Below are 13,650 nucleotides of genomic sequence, written 5' to 3' on the forward strand. Positions count from 1 at the left end.
GAAGCAAAAGGGAAACGCGAAAAGACTATGGGGAGACGGACTAAAAGATGCGAGTGAGTGAGTCTTCAGGCTGTCGCTGTGACGCAGACGGAGATGACAGCAAGACGGATATTATGGCACCACAACGGTCAGGCAACATATGGTACATTGTGACTTGTACACTTCCTTCCGTGTGTGGCAGCTGCTAGTGGCTAGAAGCACCGTGTGGAAAGCACTGTGCACCCGGGTGAGTAATAATGTAAAGTTCGTCACCTGCGCCTCTCTGCCTCGATGTTGGTAGTGCACTGGTAAAATTTGATGTTTGCACCTGCCTAGCTAGTAATTCAAAGCAAAACACAATGAGCCCTTGGATCAGTCGAATCGAAGGCTTGCGTTTCGTATGGGCAAAAAAAAAAAAATGAAAATGAATCAAAAAGAAACTGACAAGGATGGGATTCGAACCCATGCGTGTTGCCACAATGGAAAAGACCCTCTTGGAGGGAAGCATACAAGAGTAAACTTGAGTCCATCACCTTAACCACTCGGTCACCTTGCCTACGTGACTTTTGATTCTGCTTGGAAAATTCGGTATGAGTATTATTAGTCCAAATTAGGTTCCACAATGGCTGCCTGGTGCATAGCCCCAGAACTCAGCCCCGCCTGAGACGCCAACCGAAACACCCAACACCGACGCTAACCCTTTGATACCTAACCCCTGTTGTTACACCTTCGCCACTGTTGTACCTCGCAACGACTAACCTCCGCCTTGAACCCCTATTCACCTTACCAACCAACATCATCTCACTACAGTATTCTTCCTCTGCATTCGCATCGGTCGCTCGAACCCGCACCTACCTATTAATTCCGGGCGTCAATAATCATGAAGAAGTTTGGGTTTGGCAGGAAAGATGACAATGCTGGCGAGGAAGATGCGTCTCGAAGCGCACTCTTCGGTCGGAAGAAGCAATCCCCAGCACCCGTGAACGACAATCCCTACGCTCGGGCAGGTCCCAGCAACGATCCCTACGCCCAAAGCTCGAAATCCGCCAGCCCTGCTCCGTCACAACAATCCCGCTCTGGGCTCCCGTCCGGCCCCGGCGGTCTTCGCCGCGATCCCTCCTCCAGCAGTGCATCCAGCTACTCTCAGCCTCCTCCCCCCTACGGCGCGTCCGACCCTGGCGAGCGCCCGACTGCTCGATACGGCGCCGACACCTACGGCGCAGCGGGCGGCTACGGTGACAATCGATACGATACTGGAAGCGGCCATGGTGCAAACCGATACGGGTCGACCTCGAGTGCATCGCGAAGACCCGGTGGCTATGGAGGTCTTGGTCCGGCGGGTGACGCTGACTCGGATGCTCAGCGGGACCAGCTCTTCTCGGGAGCCCAGCAACGGCAGAAACAACAGCAAAATGCCCCGCCGGCCCAAGGCCAGGGCAGTGGTGGCAGCAGCGGCGGTTACGGCCAGTCCGGCGCCTCGGCAGCTGATCCCTACGGCGGGTACGGGGCAGACCGGCAGCTTACCGAAGAAGAGGTGGAAGAACTGGAGGTCAAGGACATCAAGAAGCAGATCCAGGACACGAGACAAGAGTCGATTCAATCCCTCAACCGGTCCATCGCCCTCGCCCACCAGGCAGCCGACACGGGTATCAACACGATGAGCATCCTCGCGCGAGACGAAGAGCGGCTGATCAACACGGAGAAGCGGCTCGACGAGGCGGCCAATTACAACAAGATCGGAGCCGAGAGGGCCAAGAAGCTCAAGCATCTCAACCGGAGCATGTTTGCCGTCCACGTCTCCAACCCGTTCACGTCACAGCGGCGCACCGCCGAGTACGAGCAGTCGGTACTCGAAAATCACCGCACCGAGCGTGACTTACGCCAGGCCACCCGCAAGAACGCCTGGGATTCGAACCAGGCGATAGAAAAGTCGCTCAGGGACATCAACCTGGGACCTGCTGCGCCGCGTCGTGATTACAGGCCGTCGGCGGCCGAGACCAATAAATACGTCTTTACTGACGACGATGACGAGGAGAATGCCCAGGCACTGGAGGATGAGGCGACGATTTCGCGACAGATGGGCGAGCTGGGCGATGCAGTCAGCGTGCTCAACCGGGTAGCCAAGGCGCAGTCTCAGACGGTCCAGAGACAGATTGTCAGCGCCGACAGGATCAACGAGAAGGTAAGGCGGTCCTATGAGCCATGTTCGAACCAAAGAAATCCTTCAAATACAAGAAAGCCAATGCTGACAAACCGGGATAGACCGACATGGTGGACGATGGTGTGCGCATCAACAGGGCTCGTTTGGACCGCATCAAGTAATCAGACGGACCGGCGGTACATGGGCTGTCAGAAGTATAGAAAGATGGAGCATGAAACTAAAGCAGTCTTAACGGTTGATACATTTGGCGTAATTGGAGTTTCTACATTCATTGACTTCATAGCTTGTCTCTGCCGATTCGCAATCCATCCTTCGTGTGATGAGGTTCATAGGTCTTCCAACTTGTACACCTCGTATGCCGGTACCTCATATGGGTGAGAGCTATGCATGGGAAACATGTCAGTGGACTCTCTTGCTCCCGCACATACCCCACGAGCATGTCTCGGACGTACCTCTTCAGTGCAGCGACGGCGGCCTTGGCGGTGTCCCGTCCTTCACATAGTATCTCGACGCGGTACTCGAGGACTCGCTCCAGCTGACCGGCCGAGCCGGTGTGAGGGTCGGCGCCGGCCTCGGCTACGGGTAGGAACTGACCCTGTCCGGTGAGCTCAAAGGCCACCTGGACGTATTTTCCGCCTTCATACACGCCTGCTCCGGCGGCGAAGACGGCGTCCTTGGTAGCCGTCAAGTGGGATGCTGAGACGGGAGGCCATTAGCGATGGGTCCATGTCATGGTCAGAGGAGCATGGCTACCTACAGGGGACTGTATATACCAGTTTGTATCGGTCCATCTTGTTATACGTGATGGTATATAATGTACGGAGTATCAGGGAATAGACTGGGAAATAAGGAAGACGACAGAGGTGGTTTGACTTGTTCCCCTCATACGATACGAAGTATCTCTGCCCAGGGCGGGATCTCCACCCTGTGTGCACCACAGTGGGCAGCCTGTGTAACCTACATCGGACAGTGTCATATAGTTGTTGACTTACAGTGTACTTCCTAAGGTACATGGGGAAGCTCCACGTTCAAGTCCATCACCAAATTTTTGGTTCGTCGGTTCAGTCTCAACTCCAACCTCGCCTTCTCGTCGACAGATTCCGCCATATCGCCAAAAGTGATATTCAAATAGTAGGGGCTCTGTTGCCATGTCGAACTTAAAGAACGGCGAGCCAAAGAGCAAGAAGCGAAAACTCAGCAGCCAGCACATCATCAAAGTCGGCGACAAAGTCCTCTCACTCGACGGTTATTTCAACCCGCCTGCGAAGAAAAAGAAGCCAGTCGACGAGACTCCCCAGAAGGAGCCCGATACCAAAGAGTCTGAAGAGCAGAAACAACCACAGGATGCCTCTAATGACAACCAGGCGAGGGCGCACAAACGGCACAAATCGCATCAGCCCTCGTCTAAAGGCGAGACAGTTGAACCCTCACATCAGGCCAAGGGCCCTCGATCCAAGAAGGATGGTCCGTCATCCCGCTGGAAGGAAGATGCTTCGCTGCTGAAAATTCGCCAAAAACTGCCCATCTGGGCGCACCGCGGCGAAATCCAGGACCTCGTCCGCAAGAACGATGTGCTCATTCTCGTCGGTGAGACGGGTTCGGGCAAATCCACGCAGGTGCCGCAGTTTCTCGTTTCCGAACCCTGGTGTCGCCGGAAGACGGTAAAAGTCGACAAGGATCGCGAGGTCGGCGTAGGAGGAGTCATCGCCGTCACCCAGCCGCGCCGAGTCGCGGCCACCACACTAGCACACCGTGTCGCCCGCGAGGCCGGCACGCCGCTGAGACAAGGCACCCCGGGAATGGTGGGCTACTCGGTCCGGTTCGACCACAACGTTCCCAAGGGAACGAAAATCAAGTTTGTCACCGAAGGTATGCTCCTGCAGGAGCTGCTGCACGACCCTTGCTTGCGGCAGTACAGCGCCATTGTGGTGGACGAAATCCACGAGAGGAGCGTCGACGTCGACTTGCTGTCGGGATTCTTGAAGCAGATTCTGTCGGGAAAAGACCTCGCTGGCCGTGGCGGTATTCCCTTGAAGGTGGTGGTCATGAGCGCAACGGCTGATGTCGAGAGGATACGAAGCTTCTTCCACTCGGACGATGCCGGGATTCAAAACGGCGAGAATCAATCTCAGCCAGCAACGAGTCAAGGGTTAGCTATTTCGGTCGGAGAACTTCGGATTCCAGGTCGACAGTATCCGGTGCAAACGGTCCACCTGCCCAAGGCGATCCCCGACATCCAGGAGGGCCTCCTCAAATCGATCTTCAAGATCCATACGGAGGAACCTCTCCCCGGTGACATTCTCGCTTTCCTAACGGGCCAGGAAGAGATTGAGGCCGCGCAAGGGCTCATCGAGGAATATTCGGCCACTTTGTCCTCCGGTGTCCCCAAGATTCGCGTCTTCCCCCTGTTCGGCCAGCTCTCCATCGAAGCACAGCACGAGGCGTTCAAACCGATCAAGGGGGGCTTCACGCGCAAAGTTGTCCTTGCCACGAACATCGCCGAGACGTCCGTCACGGTGCCAGGTGTGCGGTATGTAGTGGATTGCGGAAAGGCCAAGGTGAAGCAGTTCCGCTCCCGGCTAGGCATGGAGTCCTTGCTGGCGAAGCCCATCTCCAAATCCTCGGCCATACAGAGGACTGGACGAGCCGGTCGTGAGGGGCCCGGAAAATGCTTCCGGCTCTACACCGAAGATGCCTTTGCGACCCTGCACGATGCCGACCTTCCCGAGATGCTGCGTATCGACGTTCTCGGTGCCGTTCTCACGATGAAGGCTCGAGGCATCGACGACGTCCTCTCCTTCCCGCTAATGGACTCCCCCCCGGTGGACGCCATCGAAAAGGTTCTTCTCCAACTACACGCCCTCGGCGCCCTCGCAGACGACGGCTCCCTCAGCCCGGCCGGCCGCAAGATGGCCTCGTTCCCCATCTCGGCGCCGCTGGCCGCCGTGATCCTCGCCGCCGCCAAGCCCGGGTTTGACTGCGTCCTGGAGGCGGTCGACGTCATCTCGGCGCTGACGGCGGGCGACGACATCTTCCACCAGCTGCAGTCGGAGGAGCAGCGCGAGGAGGTCGAAGAGGCGCGCAAGGAGGTGTACCGCCGCGAGGGCGACGTGCTGACCTACCTGACGACGGTGCAGCTCTACGCGGCCGAGCATGCCGACCGCGTGGCCTGGTGCAAGCGGCGCGGCGTCAACGTGCGCAACATGCGCACGGCCATGAGCATCCGCCGCCAGCTCCGCGCCCTGTGCCTCAAGGAGGGCTTGCTCGCCGCCCCGCCCGAGCCGGATCCGCAGCCGTTTGTCCCCCCGACGCCGGAGCGCGCCGAGACGCTGCTCAAGTGTTTCCTGCGGGGTTTCGCCTCCAAGACGGCGGTTCTGGCGCCGGATGCCAGTTATGTGACGTCGCAGGGGAAGCACGTGGTGGCGATCCATCCGTCCAGCGTCTTGCACGGGCAGAAGAGGGAGGCCATCATGTTCTTGGAGCATGTCTTTACGCAGAAGAACTACGCCAAGAAAGTCAGCGCCATCCAGGGGAACTGGATCGTGGAGGCTTTGCAAGGGGAGGACTGAGGGAAAGAAGCGGCATAGGCAACCTGTGGGTGGTATAAGATATAATACAGTTGAGACCTCATGGTCATTATACATGACATGGATGGCTATCTTGGATAGAATTTAGATGCAATCCCTGTTGGAGTTCAAAATCCACAAATTCCACCATGATAGATGCGGGAGGAACCATTATGTTGCATTCGACTCGCCTTCTCCCCCCTCCTCCTGCTGCTGTTGCCGAATAGCCATCATGAGCTCGTAAAGCTGTCCAACTTGGTCGTCACTGAGTTTCTCAAACTTGGTCTTGTCAATCTTCTCCCCTATCCACGACTCGCCCTCGACCTTTTGGGCGTATAGCTGCCACTCCGTTAAGAAGCCAATCTAGCAAAATATGTTAGCGCTGGGCCTGCAGTCCAGGTTGTTGTAAGACGGGGGGCCGGCGGTCGTACTAGATGGGCGGGGTTGTCCACGTTGCGGTGGGCCCGGAACTCGGCCTTGACGTATTCGTCCCCGAGCAGCCGCATATCGGCCGGGAGGAACTTGCGGTGGGCTCTTAGCAAGCGGCGGTAGAGGGGGATGGGCGGCAGAAGAGGCATTGGGGCGTTGGGGCCGAGGGTTCTGGCTCGGGTGGCGGCAGAGGCCCATCTTCGAGCTGTTGAAGGACGCATTGGTGGTCACACTGTCGATTTGAAAAGCTTCGAGGAGATTAAGGAGATATTTTGACCAAATGTGATATGAAATCCGTTGGATACCCACGACAATACCGTAAATATGAGCGTCGGGTTTGACGATGAGAGATTCCATGAAATCCGGGCCGGGCCGAAGGTTGATACTGTCACCTGCCAACGGTTTCTACCGGTCCGCCGACTGAAAGTGCTTTGTACTCTTGACTATTCCGAATGAGGCAACAGGCATCAGTCAGCTTCGAATGTACCTACGTACCTTATTCCTGGGAGCTGCTGTGACGCGAGCAAAGAGCTGCCTGTCTTCTAGGAGCGGGTTGAAGCTCCAACGTCCATCATCACCACGAAAAATCAACCCATTTACAACACCAAGCCTCGTCATTCATCTCGGCTGCACCCTGTCCGCCGGATCACGAATATCGTTACTCGTCCCCAAATAAACGACAATCGATTACCGGAACGGTCGGACGAGTGAAACTACCTAAACCCAACAGCCGACATGGACAGTCTGGTATCCAGATACAGCCGTCCGGCCTACCAGGAGAATGAGGTCGCCTTCCAAGATGAGGAACAACAGGATCTGGAGCTCATGGGCGCCGCGCCACCCCTGTCTCTGAAGTTTGCCATGCCCCCGATAGCACAGGTACGCCACCCCTCCGCCGATGGCCTATTTCGTCCATTCCCTATATCAGATGCTAATCCCCCCCCTTCCATTAGCCCTCCTCTTGGCTCCGCGCCGCGACAGACGACCGCTCCAACCCGGACTGCCCCATCAAGATCGCCCACGGCACCACGACGCTCGCGTTCCGCTTTCAGGGCGGCATCATCGTGGCCACCGACTCCCGCGCCACCGCCGGCAACTGGATCGCTTCCCAGACGGTCAAGAAGGTCATCGAGATCAACTCGGTCCTCCTCGGCACCATGGCCGGCGGCGCCGCCGACTGCCAGTACTGGCTCGCCTGGCTGGGCATGCAGTGCCGCCTGCACGAGCTCCGCCACAAGCGCCGCATCTCCGTCGCCGCCGCCTCCAAGATCCTCGCCAACCTCGTCTACAACTACAAGGGCATGGGCCTCAGCATGGGCACCATGTGCGCCGGCGTCACCAAGGAGGAGGGCCCCGCCCTCTACTACGTCGACTCGGACGGCACCCGCCTCGCCGGGAACCTGTTCTGCGTCGGCTCCGGCCAGACCTTCGCCTACGGCGTGCTCGACGCCGAGTACCGCTACGACCTCAGCGACGAAGACGCCATCGAGCTCGGACGCCGGAGCATCCTCGCCGCTACCCACCGTGACGCCTTCTCCGGTGGTTTCATCAACCTGTACCACGTCAAGGAGGCTGGATGGGTCAAGCTTGGCTTCGAGGACACCAACCCGATCTTCTGGAATACCAAGCTAGAGAAGGGCGAGTTCACCAACGTGACCGCGGACCTAGACTAGGGGAGTTCGAGGGTAGAGACAGGCGGATGAATAGGGCAAGGGTCGGGGTGCGGCAAAAAAAAAAAGATCACGCTGCTCCTTGTATCTTGTAAATTACAATTATGTTCCCCATTTGTCCTATTCTATTGTACAGGTGCTTCCGTGATTCGACAAGTGATAATGCTGTGATGATACAAAACCATGGCCTTGGAGGGACAAAACCCTCTCTACCCCCTCTTGATCCAACCGTCTACACCCAAGATCCCTCCATCCGCCCCAGTAGGATCCAGAGGCCACTTCCGAATCGCCTTGATGGACAGCCGACTCTCATACCCAGCTTCGTACATCTCCATGCCGGTCCATGCAATCATGGCCGCGTTATCCGTGCAGAGCTCGCGCGGCGGCGCAGTGATGCCCACCGACTCGTATCCGCGCACATCGAGCACCGTCCGGAGTATGTGCATCAGGAACCGGTTGCTCGCCACCCCGCCCGAGACGACCAGCGTCCGGACGTCGCGGACGCCCAGCTCGGCGTTCCCCAGCGCCAGCACCACCCGGCTCGCCAGGTGCTCGAATATGACACGCATGGATTCCCGCGCGAGGTCCCTCCTCTCGTCCACGGACATGCCGGGGTTCGCCTCGACGATCCTGCGTATCTGAGATCCAATCCCGGAGAAGGCGTACCCCATGCGGCGCGATTCGGCCATGGGCGGCATGATTTGCCAGCCGTACGGCGTGGGCCGGGGTGTGATTTCGTCCACGCGTTTCTGAGGTGGTTGGTAGTGGTAGTGGCCTCCGTGCATGGATGGCGTTGCTTCTACCGCCCCTTCTACATCTTGCGATGATGGTGCAGCAGCGGCACCCCCGTTTTCTTCGGGAAAAGCAAAGGCCTCAAACATACGCCCGAACATGACGTCCTTGGCGCCGGCAACAACGTCACCGGGCAAAACCAGACGTGCTGCCTTGTCGATAGCGTCCCCGACCGCAATGTCTGTCGCCTCGGCCAAGATACGATGGTCGTTGAGCCCGCGTGAATGTACGAGGATGGTATGTCCTCCCGAGACCAGCAGCGAAAGGAAAGGAAACGCAGGGGCGTAGCCATTTGCCGTGATCCCGGTTTGAGAGGTATCGTCGCCTCTCTCAAGAGCCGTGACGAGCCGCGGCGTCAAGGCATGCGCCTGCATGTGGTTCACCCCGACGAGCGGCACCTGCCACGCGGCGGCCAGACCTTTGGCCGTGTTTAGTCCAGCGGACAAGTTGGCGAGCATGCCTGGGCCCCGCGTGACGGATACAAAGTCCGGGATGCGCCGCCTCTTTCCCTGGACCACTATCACCTTGCCATCTTTTTCTGCGCCGCTGCCGTCGACGCCCGGGAGGGAAGATAGGCTGTCGTGGATGAGCTCGGCGAGGGAGCTGGTGTGTCCTTCTACTGCTACGACCGGGTGCACGCCACCGTAGGCACGGCTGTCCGAGGTGTGCTTGCGGTTATAGTGGAGCGTCGCAGACCCGTCTTTGTGTTTCGAGAGGATGGCCACGCATGTGTCGTCACAGGAGGTTTCGATGGCTAACGTGAGGAGGTTGCGGCGACGAGGGGGAGTCGGTATCGAGTCAACGTGCCATTGTCGCAGTCCGTGTGCTTGGTGGCGCCGACTTTGCGATGCAAGCCGTGGCCATAGCGGGCGACATGGGGCTCTCATCAAGGTGATGTAGGTGTGCGAGGAGGGAATGAGGGCAGTTGAAAGAGGATCGGACTTAATACAGCTCCCAGACGGCCATTCAGACCTGTACGAAGTACAATATCCGTGAGGTTTCTTATCTTATCTCCCACCGATATCAATCTACTTCACCGAGTTCACCGAGTTCACCGACTTCACCGACTTCACTATCACCGCCTTCACCGACAACACCGTCTTCAAATTATCTGGCCGTCTACAAGAACCACGACACAAATATCAAGAGAGATCAAGCCCAATATCAAGATCATGTTACAAGTGAATATTATGCCGAAATTTCGACAAGTACCTATATCCGGGCTCGAACCGCTATGTTACATCCCATCTAATGCAATGCCATTTTCGAATGCCAACCTCATGCAAAATATCAGAATTAAAACCTCACGGCGTAGGTCCAAGGTCCACGTCCATTCATCAATCGTCCTGGGAACCACCCCTCCTCTCGAGGAAGTTTACCCACTCGCACTTGCAGCCTCCCTTCCCCCCATCGAACCCTCCGAAAGACGTGTCATTCTCCCGCCGCGGGTTCACCACCGTCCCCCCAAAACCAATATTGTTGGCTATTAGCTGCGGCCTGCTCGTATCAACCCTCTGCCGCGCATCGATGGGCCAATGCCACACAAACTTCTCCCCCGGCTGCCCGCCGTGCGTGTCCGTGGTGATAGTGACCGGGTAGGGCATGGTACCCGGCCTGTCCGTGGACGCGCCGTCTGTCGAGGCCCCGGACCTGACCCTGTCGGATAGAAGCTGCGTTCTGCTCTCCCGGCGCGTCCAGATCTGCACGAGGAACCGCACCTGCGTCCATGTGACGACAAAGTTGGCTTCTGTGCGGCCCACCCCGCCGTTCTCGTCGAGTGGGACGTTGCCCTCCCCCGTGCCCCCGCGGCTGGGTTCCGAGCCGTTGAGCACGCTCACGGATTTGAGATAGAGGGATCGCTTGAAGTACGTGTAGAATCCGTAATGCTCCGTTGGCAACCCGCGGTCATACAGGCGCACGGGCTGCTGAAACGCCTCGGGCATGAACCTGGCCGGGGCTACCGTGCCGTCTTGGTTGAGGTCGGGCTCGGGCAGATCCACGATAAACCCGGATCCAGACCCGGGGTCAGAGTCGTCCTGTCGCTTGCTGACGGCGTTGGGCCCAGCCGTGTCATTGGGGTGCGTCAGGATGCTGAGGTAGAAAGGCGTCGGCTCCCCCGCCTTGTCGTCGGAGACGATGCCGTCTGTCTCTTTTCCGAGGAAGAACATCTCTTCAAACGAAGGTGGCCGCGGAGTTGGATTGAAACCCCCGCGGTCCTGGCGTCTCCGAATGACATCCCGCGCTCTGGTCGTAAACCCACCGCTCCGCCTTGCCCTCTGCCTCCCGTCTCGACCCTCATTACCGGGACGTGGGGGCTCTCCGTTCGGAATGTTCCACGCTTCCCGCGTGCTGTTGTCCCACTGAATCTGCATGATAAACTCCGGCTGGTTAGGTCGGAACGGAGCAGCTGTATCGTGGTCCTCTTTCGGCAACGCGCAGCTCCATACCGTCGTGGGCTGCGTGCACCCGGTGACAGCAGCCGAGTTGTCCGGGCCGACGATAGTCATGACGCCTGTCGGCATGGGGGGAAAGTTGGTGAGGTTGACAAACATGCTCTCGACCGGGGGAGCGTCGCCACCTCGCGGAATGAGGGTCACGCAGAGCACGATAATGAGAACGATGGCCAGGATGCCGCCGCATACCCCAAGCCATACACGCCTCCTCTTGCGGCCCTCCCTTCCGGGCCGCCCAAAGCAGCCGCTAGCTGGGATGCAGCCGCGGCCCCTCCAAAGACCACCAGCTTTCCTGGCAACGACCTCTTCCTTCTCATGCCGACGGCGCTCACGCTCGACACGGGATTCCGGTGCACCCGAAGAAGCAAGAAAATGCTCCTGTGGGAGATAAGTCCCCGGCAACCTTTGTGGGAGTGTCGATGTCCCAGGTGCTGGGGTCAAAGGGATCTCGGACATGGTGACGGCACCCTGGGAGCTCATTGTCCCGACAATGGCGGGAGAGACGGGTCCGGGAGAAGGCGGGTATAGTCCCTGGAGCGGATGCCCGGCGGGGAACACGGCACGATATCTGACCGGCTTCTGCCTGTTAGGAGGGGAATAAGGCGGGGGCTCCTCCGAGGGGATTTGAAGACTCGTTGTTTCGGTTCTTAGTTTTTCGGTGTTGGTGTTACCACCACTCATCAGCGGTGTGGCCAGCCGTGGTGTCGCAGACCGAGAAGAAGATGCCGGGGAATAAGCACGGTGGGCCAAGAACGGAGATGGTGACCTTCTTGGAGTGGGCACCCTGACTATGGGGGTGTGATCGCTCCTGGGGGATGGTTTCGGTGACACTGGAAGACCGGGTCTGAAAATAGCAGCCTTTTCTGCCTCTGCGTCCATCTTGTCGAGCGTCGGTTTTGATGGTACATCTTCAGTCGTCTGCTCATGCGTGACTGGGATGTTGGTCATGCATGACTCTTGGGCTTCACGGAGTGGACTCGTCTTCTCCGTGAATGGTGTGATAATGTGGTCCCACCAGCCACGGGTTTGTGTCTGAGCGCTACCTGGACTCCGAGACGTTTCCTTGATTTTGATGCTCTGGGGAGACGTGGTGAGGGCGGTGTCCTCCTCAAAGAGGGTACAGGGACTCCCCCCGTCGTCGCTTGCACTGCCGCCTTTTGGCCGCTCGATATCCACGGGACGTTCCTGGTCCTGGTATGCACGCGGAACAGTGGGGACAGGCGGTGCGTCGCCGTCGACCGTGGCGCCGAAACCCGTTGCTTGCGAGTAGATACTGGATCCCGGCCGGGGTGATTGAAATGGTGACGTGGTGTCGGGTGTGTCAGGACTCCACACGGATTTCATCTGAGAAGGGGTCAGAGGGGTGACGTGGCGATCTGATTCACCCCAGTTTGCATGAGCCGTTCTCGCGGGGTGTGCCGAGTACTCCAGAGGGGTGGCCAGCATGGGTGCATCGGCGGTGGTACTCGCATTGCCCTGGCTAGCCAATTCAGAAGGCAACGATATGCCAATGACGATGGGCCGGTCGTCGGGGGAGAGCTGCGGCCCTTGGGGACTGCGGGTGGGAGTTGCTGATTCATTTCCCAACTGCGGCGACCGGGCCGACCTCTTTTTTAACCAGTTCCAGTTGCCCACGGAGGCTGACGAGGGCTCGCCCTCGAGGGCCCTGAGAGCAGCAGCGTCGACGAATTTGCCCCGTGGACGTTCGGGGCTCGTGAGCTCCTGGACGAGCTGGTTCTGGCGGAGGGCGGTCATATCAGTTATCAACCTGATACCCGCCTTGGCGTTTTGTGCTTTTTGTCTTTTCCTAGACTTTAGTCTCCTGAGCTTCTGTACCGAGTGTCTCGCCTGGGACGTTCGCGCGGCCGTCAACTTGATGGGCCGGAGGGGGCTCGGAAGTGCGTCCCTCTCGATGATGGGGGTCTGTTCGTCGTCATTGATGGGGGTGACCACCTCTTCGTCCTCCCAGTCCTCCCAGCCCTCGACCTCTCTCCCAGCCCCCTTCTCGCCGGAGCGAAGTCGCCTGGGCGGTTGTATACTGAGGGTCGTGTTCATTGTTTTTCTTGTTGGTGTCTTGTAGTATGCAAGGTAATGTCGTGTGTAAGGGAAAGTCGTGCGGTGGGAAAAGGGAGGGATGTGTGGTAAAAATCGTTGAAGCTGTTCATAAGCTTTTGAGAGCTGTGTTGGAGACGTTGGGCGAGGATTCAAAGGAGATGTCGAGTCATCTGGGAGTAGCAAACTGATTTGAACGAAGGGTTGTTTCGTAATTACGGAAAGTTGAACGAGAAAAGAAAGACCAAGACGTCTTGAGATGTAAGAAGGTCAAGAAGAGAAAGTTGTGCAAGTCAGGGAGAGAAAGATAAAGAAGGACAACGGCGTTGTTCACGGAACAATGGCCAGAGCGGGTGAATGAATAGTCGTATCACTCAATGGATAGACTGAGTAACAAGTGAGTAAAGAATGAAAGAAAGGCTGCTGCCCCGGGCCACGCACCACAGCTTTGCGTCCAACGAAAAAAAGAGAAATGACGGCCAACCAAGGCAAGAACACGATGAGTGGGAGGACTCTGGTTCAAATATCGCCCGGCCCATCATGTCCGT

General features: G+C 57.9%; 7 protein-coding genes and 1 non-coding gene across 8 annotated transcripts; 3 read left to right on the plus strand and 5 right to left on the minus strand.

Annotated features, from left to right (window-relative positions):
• Positions 1-420: 420 nt before the first annotated feature.
• Positions 421-535, minus strand: ACRALDRAFT_t110. Its single transcript has one exon. It is a non-coding gene; the product is annotated as a tRNA-Leu (tRNA).
• Positions 536-859: 324 nt separating this feature from the next.
• Positions 860-2,301, plus strand: ACRALDRAFT_1068064 (uncharacterized protein; the record flags this gene model as incomplete). The annotated part of the gene is made up of 2 exons (XM_071017522.1): positions 860-2,161; positions 2,242-2,301. The coding sequence occupies 2 exons, from the start codon at positions 860-862 to the stop codon at positions 2,299-2,301; spliced, it is 1,362 nt and encodes a 453-aa protein (XP_070876512.1).
• A 165-nt stretch (positions 2,302-2,466) lies between these two features.
• On the minus strand, positions 2,467-2,931 carry ACRALDRAFT_1068065 (uncharacterized protein; the record flags this gene model as incomplete). The annotated part of the gene is made up of 3 exons (XM_071017523.1): positions 2,467-2,521; positions 2,593-2,836; positions 2,898-2,931. The coding sequence occupies 3 exons, from the start codon at positions 2,929-2,931 to the stop codon at positions 2,467-2,469; spliced, it is 333 nt and encodes a 110-aa protein (XP_070876513.1).
• A 357-nt stretch (positions 2,932-3,288) lies between these two features.
• On the plus strand, positions 3,289-5,709 carry ACRALDRAFT_1029780 (uncharacterized protein; the record flags this gene model as incomplete). Its single annotated transcript, XM_071014879.1, has 2 exons — positions 3,289-3,420; positions 3,733-5,709. The coding sequence occupies 2 exons, from the start codon at positions 3,289-3,291 to the stop codon at positions 5,707-5,709; spliced, it is 2,109 nt and encodes a 702-aa protein (XP_070876514.1).
• A 189-nt stretch (positions 5,710-5,898) lies between these two features.
• On the minus strand, positions 5,899-6,356 carry ACRALDRAFT_2073887 (uncharacterized protein; the record flags this gene model as incomplete). The annotated part of the gene is made up of 2 exons (XM_071022234.1): positions 5,899-6,069; positions 6,138-6,356. Coding segments are annotated over 2 exons (390 nt in total), but the record flags the coding sequence as incomplete, so codon positions are not given.
• Positions 6,357-6,870: 514 nt separating this feature from the next.
• On the plus strand, positions 6,871-7,808 carry ACRALDRAFT_2099560 (uncharacterized protein; the record flags this gene model as incomplete). Its single annotated transcript, XM_071022954.1, has 2 exons — positions 6,871-7,014; positions 7,089-7,808. 2 exons carry the CDS (start codon positions 6,871-6,873, stop codon positions 7,806-7,808), a joined length of 864 nt encoding a protein of 287 aa, XP_070876516.1.
• A 67-nt stretch (positions 7,809-7,875) lies between these two features.
• ACRALDRAFT_206795 (uncharacterized protein) lies at positions 7,876-9,879 on the minus strand (the record flags this gene model as incomplete). The annotated part of the gene is made up of 4 exons (XM_071022115.1): positions 7,876-7,970; positions 8,035-9,569; positions 9,630-9,716; positions 9,839-9,879. 4 exons carry the CDS (start codon positions 9,877-9,879, stop codon positions 7,876-7,878), a joined length of 1,758 nt encoding a protein of 585 aa, XP_070876517.1.
• Positions 9,755-13,458, minus strand: ACRALDRAFT_2046328 (uncharacterized protein). Its single transcript, XM_071021518.1, has one exon. The coding sequence runs from the start codon at positions 13,103-13,105 to the stop codon at positions 9,935-9,937; it is 3,171 nt and encodes a 1,056-aa protein (XP_070876518.1). The 5' UTR covers positions 13,106-13,458; the 3' UTR covers positions 9,755-9,934.
• Positions 13,459-13,650: the final 192 nt, after the last annotated feature.

The sequence above is a fragment of the Sodiomyces alcalophilus genome (assembly GCF_042370955.1).
Source record: "Sodiomyces alcalophilus JCM 7366 unplaced genomic scaffold ACRALscaffold_2, whole genome shotgun sequence".
Lineage (NCBI taxonomy): Eukaryota > Fungi > Ascomycota > Sordariomycetes > Glomerellales > Plectosphaerellaceae > Sodiomyces > Sodiomyces alcalophilus.

Excerpts from the sequence above, each read along its gene's own strand:
- ACRALDRAFT_2046328 (XM_071021518.1), bottom strand. The coding sequence starts at position 13,105 with ATGAACACGACCCTCAGTATACAACCGCCCAGGCGACTTCGCTCCGGC.